We start from the raw sequence: 11,692 nt of genomic DNA, 5'->3' as shown, positions 1-11,692 counted from the left end.
TCCCGATCCCCCACAGTCACAGTACAAAGGCCCTTGAGGTCTCCTTCTTGAATGTCCGGTGGGACTGTCCTTCCAGCCTTTGTGTATTTCCTGCCCTCCCTTTCACAGCCGACTAGAGATCACAGGACGCAGGAATATTAAAGGATTTATTTACTTTACACTCACCCTTGACTCTTGGCTCCTACTTGTGCCTGCCCTCCCCCAGTTCTGGGCCTCAGAGCTAATGCGAGTGCATAGAGAGGAGGGAGGGCCCAGAATGGACAGAGCCACTGAGGTTGAGAGGGCTCGCTGAATTTATAGTACCCGGGATTGGTCTGGATGCCCTCATAGACCCCAATTCCCAAGAAGCACCGTAGTCAACGGAGCCCCTAAAGAAGAGGCTAGCAATTGGGGCGTGTCTGCGCAACTTGCTTAGGCCTTTCCCCGGCTTCAGGTTCGCGCGGTCCTGGTGGGGTGAGATTGCCCAATCACCGCATCAGTGTCGGCCGCCAGGGATGCGGTTCACGCTTTAGTTTGAGCGTATAGCTGCGCAGGCGCGGACAATGCGCGCGGAAGGCATCCAGTACAGAGGGTCTCACCACGCAGAAGCAGTGTATCTCTCTCAAGCCCGCGCAGCGCGCCGCCAGCTCCTCCAGCGCGGTGTGCAGCTCGGTGGAAGCGGACGCGCGCACCTCGAGGGCGCGCAAAGTTTCGGCGTAGTGGCGCGCTGCGAAGCGCACCGGTCCTACTGTGTCACCAGAGAGGTTGAGACGCAGCACAGCCACTGGTACTGCTGGTTGCAGGATGCGAGACACGGCCTCATCTGGAAGCACAGGCTCCAGCTCCAGCTCCACCTTCAGCCCGGGATGATAGCAAGTTAGTGTCGCCCAGGCTTCATCAGGCAGAGGGGAAGCACGAGCATCTTCGGGGCACGCGCACTTCAGTGCCAGAAGTGTAAAAGGGGCGCGATGCGGAGCGGCTAGCAATTCTAACGCGGCACGCGACATACTAGCAAGGTGCAGTCCAAGGGCGCGCAGGTGAGGGCAAGCCTCCAATAGCCTAAGCACAGAGGCGGGCTGTACGCTGTTCACTAGTGCATGGTTGTCCAGGAAAAGACTGCGGAGCTCGGGACAACCACCAGCAACCTTAAGCACCAAAGTGTCGTCCACTGTGTAGGGCAAGTGGCGCAGGTCGAGGTGGCGCAGTTGGTGAGCGGCTCCGCAGACTGTGTGCAGGGCGCCCAGGATGTCGCGGCCCGCATCAAAAAGCGGCTTCTCTCCCCGACATTCCAAGCGCAGGCCTCGAAGCCTCGGGGCTCGGCTGGCCAGGGCAGTCAGCAGCTCGGTGGCCGTTCTGCGGCTGGGCTTCTTTGATGGTTCATATTCCAGGCTCAGGTTGTGAATGTGGTCTAGGCAGGCGGACAAACCCGGTGGCAACAAGTTTTCCAGCTCACAGTCACAACTTATGTAGGAAGCGACACAGAAAGGAATTAGCAGTGGCACCACTAATGGAAATGAATGGAAAAGAAACTTTTTTTTTAAAATTAATGTCTTGATTTTTGTGTATGCCTGCGTATAGTTGGTTTACCTGCATGTATATCTGTGCACCACACGTGTGCCTGGTGTCTGAGGAGGCCAGAGAGGGTGTTGAATTCTCTAGAGCTGAGATTATAACTGGTTACGAGCTGCTGTGTGGGAGCTAGGAATCAAACTCAGGCCTTCTAAAAGAGCAGCTAGTGCTCTTAACTGAGGAGCCATTTCTATGTGCCTCTCATTTTGGGTTCCATCGACCCCCTCTTTCCTATGACAGAAATTTCCATTCTATTTCTTTAGAAGTCTTCAGAGGGCTTGAGGTTGAGCCCTCCTCCCAGTGCCCCCTCCCAGCCCGGTGTGTGTGTGTGTGTGTGTGTACTTAAGGAACTAGGCAAGCTCAGTAGTCTGTGGAGATGGAGTAGGGCCTCCAGACTCAAGTGATTAAATCTCTAAGCCTCAGTTTCCTGTCTGTACAAAGGAAACACTACTACTCACCCCCTACAAGAGCATCTTGTGAGGATTAAATGAGTTAATTTATGGAAGGGACTTAGGATACTAGTTGGGAGCTTGGGACAGAGCTCAGTGGTAGATTCCTTGCCTAGCAAACATGAGACCCTAGGTTCAATCCTCCGTACTGAAAAATAAAAATAAAAAGATAATACCAACTGGTATAGAGCAGGCAGCCAATGAGTGTGTCTTCAGGTGTGAAGATGAGCAGGCAACCGGAAGAAACTCACCTGATGCTTGTATCATACCACACAGCACTGTTAGTGGCAGCGGCAGCCCAGGCCCTGCAGACTCTGGCTGCTACAGCACGGTCCCTGAGAGGCAGGTCACGGAAGATGAGCCCCAAAACTTCCTCTGGTAGCTTTTCAATCAGCTCCACCATGGTGTGGCTGGAGGGAAGGGGCCTGCTACTCCCAGCGGCTGTGACTAGAGTGCAAGAGGGAGTCCCTGAGCTTAGAGAGGTGGATAGATTTCTGAAATGCCAATGCTTGTGCACACCTAGGAGGCACTGCTATATATATATATATGGCAGAGATCGCATGCTGTGAGATGGCTCAGCAGATAAAGGTACTTGCCCCCAACACAGATGACCTGAGTTCTGTCCCTGGGTCCTAGAGGATGAAAGAAGGAACTGACTTCTGAAAGTTGCCCTCTGACCTCTAGGCATGCATGCCCACCCTAGCTGGAGCACTTCCATACACATACACATGTGAGCAAACAAGCAAATAAATAAAAGATTTAGAACACACACAACAAAAGTATGGGACCAGCGGGATGGCTCAGCAGCTAAAAACTAAACAAACAAAAAACTTGTCTATATTTGCAGAGGACCCAGGTTCAGTTCCTAGCACCCCACATGTGGCTTACAACTGCCCTTAACTCCAATTCCAGAAGATCTGATGCCCTCTTCTAGCCTCACATAAGAACACATACAGGCAAACACATGCAGGCAAACACTCATACACACAAAAATATGTAAATCTAAAAATTATGTTTTGAATACAAGGTATCAGAGAGAAAGCTCATCGATTAAGAGCAATTGTTGCTCTCAAAGAAGCCCCTCCATAGCCAGTAAAACTGTCTATAGCTATAGGTCTATGAGATCTAACAACTTCTAGACTCTGTGGCACTGCATGTTCATGTTACATAGACACATACATGTAAACCCATACACATTAAATAAGTTAGTTAATTAAAAAAAGAAAATGCAGAAGTCTCTGTTCAGAACATCAATTCTCCCCAAAGGGTTAAAGGTATAGTGGTTGTGCCTCCCACCCCACAGTTTCCCATCTCCCCTCTCTTCTTTTTCTCTTTCTTCATCTCTGCTGTGTAGCTCTGGTTGGTATTGAACTCTTGATACTCCTGCCTCAGTGGTTTTTCTTTCTTTCTTTAAAGACAAGGTTGGAGAGATGGCTCAGCGGTTAAGAGCACTGACTGCTCTTCCAGATGGTCCTGAGTTCAATTCCCAGCAACCACATGGTGGCGCACAACCATCTGATGCCCTCTTCTGGTGTGTCTGAAGACAACTACAGTGTACTCATATACATGAAATAAATAAATCTAAAACAAAAATAAACAAAAAATAAAAACAGGGTCTCACTATGTAGTTTTGACTGGCCTGGAACTCGCGATGTAGACCAGGCTAGCCTTGAACTCGCAGAGATCTATCTGCCTCTGCCCCGGAATGCTATGACCAAAACTGTGGGCCACTAAGCCTGGCCCTCACTGGTTCTTCAAACTACTTTCTCACTTGTTGAACAAATGAGAAACAGGTTTCAAGTTGAGGAATCCTGCCCACTAGAAACTGACTGCTGGGTTAATCAGGCACGAATCTTTGAGAATATTTTTGTTTGCTTGTTTCTTTTGTCTGAAATCACAAGCCAATCAGGAAGTGATGGGGCACATACGCGACCCAGAAGGGGAGGCTCCTTTACACTGTCTCCACCCCCTAGAAACCGACTGACTTCCTGAACACTTTCCATGGAAGACATGTGGTCAAAAGCTTGTAGCTCTCTCTCATGGCTCTGGCATGTTGAGGGGCTGTTGTTCACGTTAGGACCCTGACACTTGCGCTGCCCTGGTTCCTGCTAGCTAATAAAGATTCGGGTGGAACTCGAATCTGCAGACACATTCCAGAGCTTGGCTTTTAGGAGGAGGGTGGGGTTGTTGGAATCTGTGCATTTTCTCTGAAGCTGCCAATTTTGCTTCAAGGTGCTGTAAGGTTTTTTTGTAAAGTTTCACGCCATTTACCATTTAATTTCCCTATGGCTTTTAGGCGTATGGTCTCTCGTGGAATTTACCTCAAGTATACTCTAGAGTTTTGGATACTCCAAGCTAGGCTTGTCCTGGAACCACAGCGCCCCATTTTCAGTGCTAAAGACTAGCAGAGATTAGATCATCAAACCAGATTCTTAGGGAGCGCCAGAAAAATTATCATCTCCAGGAGATGCCCTCTGACTAAACCCCAGGAACTGACTTAAATTTGGCGGCTCTCACTCTGGAGCCTTTTCAGCTTCAAAAACCCCAAGCCGCTAACGTCATGTCCAGTGGGCAGTTCATCCTGCCATCTAACCTTGGGTGTCGTTATCTTACCTGCTAAGCGGACTAGGTGGGCTTTGCCCGGAGACAGGGGACTGGCCAAGGAGGACAGTTGGGACAGGAAGGAGAGGCCCTGGGCGGAGGAGGCGGGACGCGCGGGAGGACTCGCCCGTTCAGGCTGGGGCACCGCCCCTGCGTCTCGGCGCACACCCGGAAGCCGCGAGCAGTGGAGCCAGGCGAGTGTGTGGCGGCCAGGTTAGTGCGGAGAGTGGGTGGGCAACCTTGGTGCAGCCCGAGCAAAGCGAGAGATCTAGCTTCCCGAGAGTGAGAACCGCGCGGTAGTGACACGCGCAATTGCTGGCCAGCCAGTGGCGGCGGCCAGTCGGACTGTTTTGGTGAGAGGTGCAAGGGGCTTCGGACCTCCACCTTCTCTGATTTCTTGTCCCAACTAAGAGTTTCTGATGGGTGTCAGGCAGGCCCTGCAGACGAGAGGATGTAGCTGCAGGGCTGGCCCGAACGGTTCTGAGAGCCCTCTTCCTGTTTGAGCCCAGGCGTGTGCGCACCCCCAGCTTGAAGGCCGAGTAGTGGGCAGACTGGGAACCTCCCGCTGCCAGGTCGCTTACTGCGCAGTTAGGCGCAGCCAAGCAGGGGGCGTGTCCTGGTGGTCTGGGAATCTCAAACTTTCCTTGAGTTGGGAGTCAAGCCCTTCCACCTATCCAGAAGTGGGGCTATCGGTTACATGTTAATGAGACCGGGCATCTGGATAGAGGCATTTGTTTTGGGACCCAGCCTAGAAGCCTCCCAGTGGGTGATGGGGCTTTCAATGGAAGAATGCCTGAGAAGATTATTCTTCTTCTTCTTCTTCTTCTTCTTCTTCTTCTTCTTCTTCTTCTTCTTCTTCTTCTTCTTCTTCTTCTTCTTCTTCTTCTTCTTCTTCTTCTTCTTCTTCTTCTTCTTCTTCTTCTTCTTCTTCTTCTTCTTCTTCTTCTTCTTCTTCTTCTTCTTCTTCTTCTTCTTCTTCTTCTTCTTCTTCTTCTTCTTCTTCTTCTTCTTCTTCTTCTTCTTCTTCTTCTTCTTCTTCTTCTTCTTCTTCTTCTTCTTCTTCTTCTTCTTCTTCTTCTTCTTCTTCTTCTTCTTCTTCTTCTTCTTCTTCTTCTTCTTCTTCTTCTTCTTCTTCTTCTTCTTCTTCTTCTTCTTCTTCTTCTTCTTCTTCTTCTTCTTCTTCTTCTTCTTCTTCTTCTTCTTCTTCTTCTTCTTCTTCTTCTTCTTCTTCTTCTTCTTCTTCTTCTTCTTCTTCTTCTTCTTCTTCTTCTTCTTCTTCTTCTTCTTCTTCTTCTTCTTCTTCTTCTTCTTCTTCTTCTTCTTCTTCTTCTTCTTCTTCTTCTTCTTCTTCTTCTTCTTCTTCTTCTTCTTCTTCTTCTTCTTCTTCTTCTTCTTCTTCTTCTTCTTCTTCTTCTTCTTCTTCTTCTTCTTCTTCTTCTTCTTCTTCTTCTTCTTCTTCTTCTTCTTCTTCTTCTTCTTCTTCTTCTTCTTCTTCTTCTTCTTCTTCTTCTTCTTCTTCTTCTTCTTCTTCTTCTTCTTCTTCTTCTTCTTCTTCTTCTTCTTCTTCTTCTTCTTCTTCTTCTTCTTCTTCTTCTTCTTCTTCTTCTTCTTCTTCTTCTTCTTCTTCTTCTTCTTCTTCTTCTTCTTCTTCTTCTTCTTCTTCTTCTTCTTCTTTTTTTTTTGGTTTTTCAAGACAGGGTTTCTCTGTGTATCCCTGGCTATCAATCCTGGAACACACTCTGTAGATCAGTCTGGCCTCGAACTCACAGAGATCTGCCTGTCTCTGCCTCATGAGTGCCAGGATTAAAGGGGTGCACCACCACCACCGGGTTCTGGGAAGGATTCTTTTTTTTTTTTCTTTACATCCCCCTCCCCCCTCCCCTTCCTTATGGGTGTTCCCCTCCCAACCCTCCCCCCATTGCCGCCCTCCCCCCATAGACTAGTTCACTGGGGGTTCAGTCTTAGCAGGACCCAGGGCTTCCCCTTCCACTGGTGCTCTTACTAGGATATTCATTGCTACCTATGGGGTCAGAGTCCAGGGTCAGTCCATGTATAGTCTTTAGGTAGTGGCTTAGTCCCTGGAAGCTCTGGGGAAGGATTCTTAAGGGGACAGTGAGATACCAGTTCCCTCCCTCTTGTCTGTCCTATTTCCTCACTTCTCCAACTCCAGCGGATTCCAGTGCTGCCACTTCCCCTATTTACCCAGTAATAGTGAATTTACATATTGATTACTCTTTCGATTTCCAGCTCTCCGGTACCTGTGCTTGACAAGCTGGTGGATAGTACCCTGGCATACACCAGCACATTCCAAATCTCTTCCTACCCCTTGGGATGAGACCACATCCATCAGATAAGAATAGAAAAGTGAACTAGATGTTTCAAGAATCATTGCGCTATTTCTTAGGCGTCCTTACTTGTTTTACCTCTGTAGCAGAAGAGTTTCCCTGTGATTTGTTGCCTTACTTTTTACAAAAGACATTTATGGGCTGGGGTGCGGCTCAGTGGCTGAAAACTTGGCTACCAGATACATGGTTCAGGGTTCAATCCCGAGTATGGAAGCAGAAGCAGCTGGAGCTTTGCCCTGTAGTACAGGCTGGCTTCAACTTCCTGGTGTTCTTGCCCCTGGTTCCAGAGTGCTGAGGTTACAGATAGGACAACATCACTTCATGTTCTCTTTTCTTCTTCTTTTTGTCTTTTTAAGCTGGGATCTTACTATGTAGACCCCCAACCTGCCCAGAGATAGACAATAATTTTCAGTCTGTTTTAGTAACTATATGTGTATTAGTATATTTTCTGATGGAAGAGGTGTTTCAAAACCTATGTCCCCTAGTTGGGCAGTGGCAGTGCAGACTTTTAAGCCCAGCACTGAGTTTGAAGGCAACCAGGACTACAGAATGAGACCCAGGACAGTCAAATATCCTGTCTCAAACAAACAAACCCAACCAACCAACCAACCAACCAACCAAAAACAAAACAAAGCAAAAAAAAAAAAAAAAAAAAAAAGCCCGTGTCCCCCTTGCTTAGAGCTAGATAGGGCCATGGACAATTCAGCATTTCCCTCTAGGCAGTCTAGATGATGCCCTGTCTAGGTGATTCTTAACCTTGACCAGAGCCAGAGCTCTATTAGAGATTTAGAAGCAGGATTGTGGCAGGAGATGGATGGAAATGATCTTCGTGTTGAAAGACTCTGTTCTAGTGTGGACAGTTAGGAAATTTGTTTAGGGATAGTTGAAGAAAACAAGGGCCTAATAACAAAGTAGAATGATTTAGCTTACATAACTGAGCAGTCAGGATGGTCAGGGATAGCTGGATCCGTAGTTAAGCGTGTTTGTCCTCAGCCAGGCATGGCGGCACATGCTCTCGGGAGGCAGGGGCAGGGGCAGGGGCAGGGGCAGGGGCAGGGGCAGGGGCAGGGGCAGGGGCAGATGGATCTCTGTGAGTTAGAGGCCAGCCTGGTCTATAAAGGGATAGGGAAATCTTGAAACACCCTCTCCCCCGCCAAAAAGTTTGTGTCTGAGATGGAATGCACAGTGTAACAGTTAAAAGAACTGTCAGTTCTTCCAGAGGAACCCGGTTAGATTCCCAGCACCCATGCTGTGGCTCACAGCCATTTGTAACTCCAGTCTCAGGAAATCTGATGCCCTTTTCTGGCCTTCATGGGCACAGCCATGCATGTAATACATAGATCATACAGGCAAACCTTGGGAAGGAATCAAAGCGCGTGGATCTCTGTGAGTTGGAGGCCAACCTGGTCTACCGAGTGAGTTCCAGGCCAGCCAGGAACTAGTCCATCACAGACATAGACCCTGTCTCAGAAAAACAAAAAACAAACAATCCAGCCAGGAACTAGTCCATCACAGACATAGACCTTGTCTCAGAAAAACAAAAAACAATTGTGTCTTCATCTCTTGACTTTATTTCCTTCCATGTAGACTTCTTCCTTCCCTCAGATAGGTTCTTCCTAAGCAGGAGCCAGAGATCTATTCTGTCCCTTTAATTCCACACCAAAGATGGGGAAGTTAGTGCCTCTTTATCAGTGGTCCACCCAGCAATACAGAGTTGAGTGTCATTAGTCCAGTCTGAGCCCTATATCAAGTTCTGACTGGGTCCTGAAGAGTGGTGAACAGGATATGTAGACTGACCAGCCTTGCTTTTCACATTTGAACTTGGATCTAGGCAGGGACAATTAAGTGGAGCCAGGTATAGGGGGAGCGTGGGTGGTCCTTTTGTCCTGCAGAGGCTCTGGGAACTTAAGCTGAAGGCAGAGCTAAGACACGAGTCCGGTAGTCTGGCTGGTTTTGGAGCATGCGCACCATTCAGGTGGAAGATACCTTTTGTCAGCTTTCATAAGAGAAACATACTGGCCTAGGACCCACCTCTGTTCTGCTGTTACTGTGACCTTAGACTTCTTGTCAAAGGCAGTGGAGGGATTCATGCCTGGGTTGGGCAGGACTATGAGCAGAGTCAAAAGCTGGGAACTCTGTGGAAGGACAGCTGGACCACATGAGACTGGATAGTTGTTTCCAAGTCTGGAGATGATCTATTTGCATCTCTAGGAGGCAAGATGGCAGCTGATCAGAATGGCCATGAGGAGTGGGTGGGCAGTGCATACCTGTTTTTGGAGTCTTCGATGGACAAAGTGGTCCTATCTGAAGCCTACACAGATCCCAAGAAGAAAGTGGCAATCTACAAGGCTCTGCAGGCTGCATTGTCAGGTGTGTGTGGCTGGGAAGGTGTAGTGACTCTGGGACTTTGTAGGAGGGACTGGGATTGAGAGCCCACTTCTTTGCTTTGTGGTTTAGGCTCAGACACTCTTTAAGAAAAAGATTATTTGGGTGAGGGGTTGGGAGAGGGATGAGGAGAGAGGGAGCACTCCCGGCTGTGTGGGGTCTGCAATCTTCCTTTGCTTATTGTATGTGTCATTGAGTGTAAACATTTGTACACTTTCCTGTGCCTTCCAGATCTACCCATTTCTCTTCTAATGTCAGCTTGATTTACATCTGTCTTTACTTCTGAGCAGCCAGTTCTCTTTGCTACTAATTGCACTTTTCTGTCTTTTCTTCCTCTCTCACGGCAGCATTCCTTGCCCAAACTCCTCCCCAGTACCTACCCTTTCCGTTCTCTCTGGGCAGAGAGCAGTAGAGGCTGAAGGTGGGGGTTGGGAGAATAGGCCGGACTACGGGCTTAGCTTCCTCCTCTGGCTGCTGGAAGAAAAGTCCTGTTTGGGGACAGCGGGTGGCCTGACTGATCGCCTCCGCAGAGAGTGGGGACAGCCCCGACGTACTGCAGATACTCAAGATCCACTGCAGCGACCCTCAGCTCATCGTTCAGTTGCGTTTCTGCGGGCGCCTGCTATGCGGCCGCTTTCTCCAAGCCTACCGCGAGGGGGCGCTGCGCACCGCACTGCAGAGGTGCATGGCCGCGGCGCTTGCCCAGGAAGCAGTGCGGTTGCAACTGGAGTTGCGTGCTGGTGCGGAGCAGCTGGACAGTTGGCTGACCGACGAAGAGCGCTGTTTGAATTACATCTTAGCCCAGAAGGTGCTGGTGTCTGTAGTTAGGATGGGATGGGTGGGGATTTGCGGCCAAAAGCCGCACTTACTGTGCACCCCTTTGCGCAGCCCGACCGGCTCAGGGACGAAGAACTCGCGGAGCTGGAGGATGAGTTCTGCAAACTGACGTGTGACTCCACTGGCCAGGGTGGAGCCACACAGGTAGCTCCAGCAGGTTCGAAGTCCCTGGTTTCCTCTCCGGCCGAGGAGAAGCCACTGCCGGCCGCCGGCCAGACTTTTCTGTTCCATGGTCAGCTCATAGGTGAGGTTCACCAGCAGAAGCGGGGTCACCAGCAGGTAGATCTGAGCCGGAATAGGGCTGGGCCCAGGTATCCCCAGGCGGGTGCGGGATGGTGCGAACTCCGGGGAACCGATGCTTACTTACCTCTCCTCCCTTCCTCCGCAGTGAACCGGCCACTGAATCTGCAAGACCAGCAGACATTCGCGCGCTCAGTGGGCCTCAAGTGGCGCAGGGTAGGGCGCTCGCTGCAGCGTAGCTGTCGAGCACTGAGGGATCCTGCCCTCGACTCGCTGGCCTATGAGTATGAGCGTGATGGGCTATATGAGCAGGCCTTCCAGCTGCTGCGCCGTTTCATACAAGCCGAGGGCCGCCGTGCCACACTGCAACGCCTAGTGGAGGCGCTGGAGGAGAACGAGCTCACTAGTCTAGCAGAAGATCTGCTAGGCCAGGCGGAGCCGGAAGGCGGCCAGGCTTAAGTCTAGTACTGTGGGAAAGGGCCACTGGTCAACCAGTTCAGCCAGTGTTTGGAACCCACTGGGGACTGTTGGGGTCCTTTTACTGCTGATGTTGCTACTGCTGGCTATTTGCCATCCACTGGACTCGGAGAACGTACACACTCCCCTACCTAGCTGAGCTGCTGGAGTGAACTAACTGCCCCTCCCCCTCCCCAGGAGCCAGGCAAGCACCGCAGGGGTACAGAAAGAGGACTTCCTGCAGAAACTCACTAAGAAACTGGACCTTCTGAAACCTAGATGTCATTCAAGGTGCTACAAAAACTGTCACGAGCAGGATGCACGATTTTCCCTGCCCTTGGCTCATTCTCATCGTGGGACCTAAGTACTTGGCAGCGATAATAAAATGTAACCCTTTTATAGACTTGTGGAAATACTGAGGTCTAGCCCAGGTTGTGGTTAGTCACCTTCAGGGGAATAGTGAGCCAGGTGGAGAGGAGAAAGGGGCAGGGTTTTGGGTACAGTAGGCTCTGTTGGGGCCTTGAGGAAGATGAGAGGGGTTCTTCCTGTCTTCTTAGTGAAGGATACCAGGGGTTTGGTGAATCACTCTATACTTGGGGTTTGGTTTGTGCGTGTGATCTTTTAAGTATGTGCTTAAAACATCTACGGTGTGCCTGAATTAGAAAATTAAAATTACAGCCAGGCGGTGGCGCACGCCTTTAATGCTAACATTGGAGGCAGAGGCAGGTGGATCTGCTACAGGCCAGCCTGGGCTACCGAGTGAATTCCAGGACAGCCAAGATTCCAACACACACACCCCCGCCTCTCCCACCTTTTCTACTGAGGTCATTG

At 49.9% G+C, this 11,692-nt stretch overlaps 3 protein-coding genes across 7 annotated transcripts in view; 1 reads left to right on the top strand and 2 right to left on the bottom strand.

The window, feature by feature from the left end:
• Positions 1–129: 129 nt before the first annotated feature.
• On the bottom strand, positions 130–9,100 carry Fbxl8 (F-box and leucine-rich repeat protein 8). Of its 3 annotated transcripts, none has more exons than XM_063278190.1 (3): positions 8,975–9,100; positions 2,249–2,444; positions 130–1,440 (listed from the first exon to the last, which is right to left on the bottom strand). In XM_063278190.1, exons 2-3 carry the CDS (start codon positions 2,398–2,400, stop codon positions 468–470), a joined length of 1,125 nt encoding a protein of 374 aa, XP_063134260.1. In that variant the 5' UTR covers positions 2,401–2,444; positions 8,975–9,100; the 3' UTR covers positions 130–467. The 3 variants fall into 3 exon arrangements, with proteins under 3 accessions (XP_063134260.1, NP_001383381.1, XP_006255583.1); NM_001396452.1 differs by lacking the exon at positions 8,975–9,100 and adding an exon at positions 4,611–4,691; XM_006255521.5 differs by lacking the exon at positions 8,975–9,100 and having other exon boundaries at positions 130–1,483; positions 2,249–4,595.
• The window catches only part of Phaf1 (phagosome assembly factor 1), a 39,531-nt gene continuing 34,279 nt past the window's right edge, over positions 6,441–11,692 (bottom strand). Inside the window, exons 16-17 of one of the 2 annotated variants that reach the window (XR_005496611.2) lie at positions 9,709–10,570; positions 6,441–9,150 (exon numbers count right to left, since the gene is read on the bottom strand). Coding sequence is in view for 1 of the 2 variants with exons in the window: in XM_039097463.2 (XP_038953391.1) it covers positions 10,529–10,570 (42 nt within the window). In the remaining variant the exon portion in view is untranslated. Of the gene's footprint in view, positions 10,571–11,692 lie in introns of both variants that reach the window. The other variant, XM_039097463.2, reaches the window with a different exon arrangement.
• Tradd (TNFRSF1A-associated via death domain) lies at positions 9,163–11,264 on the top strand. Of its 2 annotated transcripts, none has more exons than NM_001100480.1 (4): positions 9,163–9,313; positions 9,859–10,136; positions 10,217–10,409; positions 10,554–11,264. In NM_001100480.1, exons 1-4 carry the CDS (start codon positions 9,163–9,165, stop codon positions 10,862–10,864), a joined length of 933 nt encoding a protein of 310 aa, NP_001093950.1. In that variant the 3' UTR covers positions 10,865–11,264. The 2 variants fall into 2 exon arrangements, with proteins under 2 accessions (NP_001093950.1, XP_038953405.1); XM_039097477.2 differs by having other exon boundaries at positions 10,217–10,444; positions 10,554–11,262.

This window comes from Rattus norvegicus, chromosome 19 (assembly GCF_036323735.1).
Source record: "Rattus norvegicus strain BN/NHsdMcwi chromosome 19, GRCr8, whole genome shotgun sequence".
Classification (NCBI taxonomy): domain Eukaryota; kingdom Metazoa; phylum Chordata; class Mammalia; order Rodentia; family Muridae; genus Rattus; species Rattus norvegicus.
This window is presented reverse-complemented; position numbering and strand designations above follow the sequence as displayed.